Source organism: Mytilus trossulus, chromosome 3, assembly GCF_036588685.1.
Source record: "Mytilus trossulus isolate FHL-02 chromosome 3, PNRI_Mtr1.1.1.hap1, whole genome shotgun sequence".
In the NCBI taxonomy this organism is placed as follows: Eukaryota; Metazoa; Mollusca; class Bivalvia; order Mytilida; family Mytilidae; genus Mytilus; species Mytilus trossulus.
The window spans coordinates 74116974-74121827 of NC_086375.1; the positions used below are offsets into that span (position 1 = coordinate 74116974).

At 34.6% G+C, this 4854-nt stretch overlaps 1 protein-coding gene across 1 annotated transcript; it reads left to right on the forward strand.

The window, feature by feature from the left end:
- The first annotated feature begins 1404 nt into the window (after positions 1-1404).
- LOC134711028 (uncharacterized) lies at positions 1405-3351 on the forward strand. The gene is made up of 2 exons (XM_063571455.1): positions 1405-1641; positions 2479-3351. Exons 1-2 carry the CDS (start codon positions 1405-1407, stop codon positions 3349-3351), a joined length of 1110 nt encoding a protein of 369 aa, XP_063427525.1.
- Positions 3352-4854: the final 1503 nt, after the last annotated feature.

Consider the following 4854-nt stretch of genomic DNA (forward strand, 5'->3'; position numbering starts at 1 on the left):
AAAACGGACAATGTAGATTTTTTAAGTAATTAAATATATGTTTTTCAATCTTGTTTGTTACAGTTATGTCAAGGTTATTGGTAGAACTTCGTGTGAAACGTATAAAATGTAAATACAATCTCATATTTTTATTTTCCAGATATAAAACCTGTTATGAAGGATAACTGAAATGCAAATGAGATAAAATCACGGTCATCATCACGAATTTGTTGACCGATAAGATATGTCTGTATTCCAATTAACTTTCAACAGGTTGTCGGTGTCCTGTGTCTTTATATAACAAATTGCTAGAAAAGTCGTACAATCTACAATCAATATAGGAAGATGTGGTATGAGTGCCGATGATGTGCATATGCTTTGTATCAACATGTTGCTGTTGCTTTTCGACACCTTATATCTCTTCAGTTGTGCTTTAGGTATCTTCCTAAACCTGATATATTTAAGAAGTTTGACTGTTATCTCAAAGAGTTTTCTGATCACAAAGATCATTGCTTTTAAGAGAAGACACCTACTGTGCTTCTTACAATGAGTTAAGTGCCCGTTTTCTTAAATTTGGCAAATTAGAATACAGATGTGTCTAGAAGTTTGACTTAGTAAGGTTTAATAACTATTGAGGTGTTTGTATTCTTGTTGAGTTTTTCGAGTAGACTAATTTTAAAACCACATGTGAACACATCCGCAGTAATCCTGAAAATGATGGGCAGTCCTTATTCCATCATACAAGAACAAGTTAAGTAGCATAGGTTTTGTTATAAAGCCTATACATTTATAAAAAGAATATGTTTTGTTACATTTTGTTAGAGGAAATTACAAATGCTCGACAGCGCGTGTGATAATGAATCAACATGGAATACGCTCCACGGCATTACGTTGGTACTGGTTGGTGCAAACACAAGTCATAAATTCATCAGAATAAAAGGTAAAACATCTCCAAAAATTTCCAGTTGGCTCTTTTATAAAATCACCTCTGACAACCAATCTCTTTTTAAATACAGCTGTCATGTAAGCATCGTAACAATATCATGAGAATAAGTTTATCAATTCTAAGGAGTAAAATTGACAGGGCGTCTTTTTTCATGAAAAAAAAATTGGGTTATTTTGCCAAAGTAGAATCCTGCTTTAGATGTAGATTAATGCAATGTCTATCCATTTTAAAATCAGCAATGATAATGACACGAAAAGAATTATTTCTATACTAACAGGAAAATCAGAAATTTTGTACTTTGAAGCGGATATAAACGTTCCTTGAGAAAGCAGCAATTTTGATTTTAATGACGCAAAAGCGTTCTAGAAAACAAACCGTATTACGATCGGAAATTATACAAAAACATTGTTAAAGAATTATTTTATTTGGATTCTTAGCGAAAAACAAAAAATCTGAGCTCTCAGGATAGTTCTAAATAAATGGCAAAAATCTCAGACACGTCAAACGAAAGGATAACAACTGTCATATCGAGCAACACCTATGGAAATGATTCTTTATTGGAATTAGAACATGTAGAATTAGACCATGGGTTTGTTTATAAAGCGACAAAAGATTGTGATATAACTATTGACACAGAAATATTGGGAAGGACAATGTTCGCAGCCATACGTACTTGTGATAAGCAGTTATTACGTCTTGCTTTTCTCCGCAAGGATGTTTGGGTCAATGTTCAGTTGATATATTACAAAAAAATTAGCAACTGCCAATACCGGCATTTCCATGAACATGAACATTGATATACTAGAAGCTGTCCCGACCGATTTATTCAAGTCTATTTACAGATTTTATTAGGTGGGTGGTTTCTGGAATACTTACTATTTTTGTATATTGATTTCACGATATCAGTTACCCCATTTCTTTCTTCTAATAAAAATAACACTACAACAAAAAGTGACATTTGTTTTTCTTCTTCAATATGGTTGATATTTATATAAACAGCTGTCATACAATCTGAAATTCTAGCTAACTATAAAACTAGGTTTAATCCATCATTTTCTACATAAGAAAATGCCTGTACCAAGTCAATTGATATCCATCCGTTTATTGTTTTTGCACTTTTTATTTTGCCATCTGACTATGGACGTCCCGTCCCGTTTTGATTTTCCTCGGAGTTCGACACGTCTTTTACCAAGTCAGGAATACGGCAGTTGGTATCCAATGGTTCGTTGTTGTGTATGTTGCACTTCAGTTTTTCTGTTGTCCTGTTGTTATCCTCTCATAGATTCCTTCGGTTTTGATTGGTAACCCAAATTTGTTTTCTGTAAATCGATTTATGGCTTTTGAACAGCAGTATACTACTGTTGCATTTATTACATGTATATACAAATCTACATGTCCATCGGTTTCACTGAATAAGGGTAAGGTCTACAACGTATCGGATCATTTGCGCTTGAATACAGTTTGACATAGGAAAGTTATTAGTGATCGTCCAGGTAAGTAAGGTCACTTTAAACTTTATACTTCAGATTGATTTTTTTTTAATTTATTTACAGTTTTTTAAAGGTACATTACCTTACACATGGAACTCCCCAAATGGTCGTGACAAAAACCAGATAGATCATTTGATGATAAACGGAAGATGGAAAAACTCACTTTGTGACGTGAGAGCTTTGAGAGGAGCAGACTGTGGTAGTGACCATCACTTGATTTGTGGTAAAATTAGACTGAAGCTAAGAAAAGCAGTAAAGAATAGAACCAACAAGAGGGAAATATTCGACACAGTCAAATTAAAGCAACCTGAAATTCTCAAGAAATTTAAGATCGAGCTAAGAAACAGGTTTCAAGTGTTAGAAAACCTACAAGACAACAAGCCAAGTACTGTAGAAAGCTTAGAACAGGGATTGAGTAGGATTGAAACTGTGTTTAAAGAAACATCAAGAAACACTCTAGGGCTCCGACAACTTGAAAGGAAGAAATGGATAAGTGATGACACATGGACTAGCATTCAGCAGAGAAAAGACATAAAGACAAAATTGAACAGCACAAAGTCAGAACGAATCCAAACTACTCTTAGGAAAGAATATTCAGTCAAGGACAAAGAAGTAAAACGTAAAACAAAAGCAGATAAGGCAATATACCTAGAGACACTTGCTAAAGAAGCAGAGACAGCAGCTTCTAAAGGAGAACTTAGCACTGTTTACAAGGATGGTAAAACACTAGCCTCGAAAAGTCAACAACTGGAGAGGTGGACTGAACAGTTTAAAGAAACATTGAATGCAGAACACCAGGCAGATGTTCCAGTTATAGAACAGTTTGGAATGGAACTAGACATCGATATTGGGGAAGTATCAAGGGAAGAGATCAGGAAGGCAATACTTAGACTCAAGAACGGAAAGTCACCTAGCTTAGATGCAATAACAGCTTAAATGCTTAAAGCAGACATAGAAACTAGCACAACCATGTTTCATGAATTGTTTAAACATATCTGGAGGCATGACACTATTCCAAATGATTGGGCAAAGGGTCTTATAATCAAACTACTCAAGAAAGGAGACCAAAGTGACTGCAACAACTGGCGTGGTATAACTTGGCTGTCAGTACCAAGCAAGATACTACTGAGAGTACTTTTAAACAGAATAGATGAGGCTATATATGAAATTTTGAGGAAAGAGCAGGCAGGGTTTAGATCAGGTAGAGGATGTATCGACCATATTTTGACAATCAGAAATATAATAGAGCAAAGTATAGAGTGGCAAAACAAACTAGTCCTAAATTTCATTGACTTTCGTGGAGCCTTTGACAGTATTAAAAGAAGTTGCTTATGGGCCATCCTTAGGGCATATGGTGTACCTATTAAAATAATCACCTTAATACAAGCTTTCTACAACAACTATGAGTGCTGTGTATAACATAACGGTCAACAGTCAGAATGGTTCCAAGTAACATCTGGAGTACGACAAGGGTGTATAATTTCTCCTATCTTATTCATTACAGCAATAGATTGGTGTATGAGAACAACATTGGGTATTAATGAAATCAAAGGCATCAGATGGACCATGAATTCTTTTCTTGAGGATTTAGATTTTGCAAATGATATCTGTCTACTTTCCAGCAACAGAAACAACCTGCAGAACAAAACCACCAGACTGAATGAAACAGCACAAAGTCACTGTGCTTAAACGGCCGTGGGTAACTTAAGTTACCCACAGCCCAAGATGGCGGACTCTAAACTCGTTGAGATGACAGTTGATACGAAATATACTTTTTGCAACGTTTTTCATGATCTATGTAAATATTGATAGGATTTTTGAATAAAGAAATCACCTACCATCACTTCAAATTCGTTAATTTTGACTTCACTTTAGCGCAAGGCCAACTTTTAAAAAAATGCATAAGATGTCCGTAACTTATAAGTTAAAAATAATCAGACTGTCCGTAACTTTATTTTCGGAAGTGTGTAACTTCTTTTTCAAAATTGTAAGATTAACAATTTCAACAGTTAAAGGACAATAAACACTATCAAACTCCTTAATTATTACATAGATTTATACAATAGCGATATGCTTCAAACTAAACAAGAGAAAAAGTGAACCAGAGTGTCCCGGATTTTCCGTTAAATTTGAAAAAAATATTCCCGAGATAAAACGGGATCTGACGGAACGGCGAAATTTATCTAACATTCTTCTAGCTTTATAGATTGTTCACTGATGAGTCCTTGGCGGAAAAAATGATATTCTTTCCTTTAAATAATTTCTGAATTGTTAGCCAAAAAGGTATGGTCTCTACTAGGTGATGTGTTGTTGATTGTGAGAAAAAAATGCCAATATCTAAGAGTAGTTGAAGGCTATATTGTTGAACATGTGTTAGTTTATTATAGCAATAAAGGTAGATTTAAAACAGTTTCATTGACCTCAGGGGTTCAATAAGAT

Bases quoted from the DNA above. Each gene is read 5' to 3' on its own strand.
- LOC134711028 (XM_063571455.1), top strand. From the start codon at position 1,405: ATGGCAAAAATCTCAGACACGTCAAACGAAAGGATAACAACTGTCATA. The intron at 1,642-2,478 runs GTTTGGGTCAAT...ATTTATTTACAG, and splicing joins TTGCTTTTCTCCGCAAGGAT to TTTTTTAAAGGTACATTACC.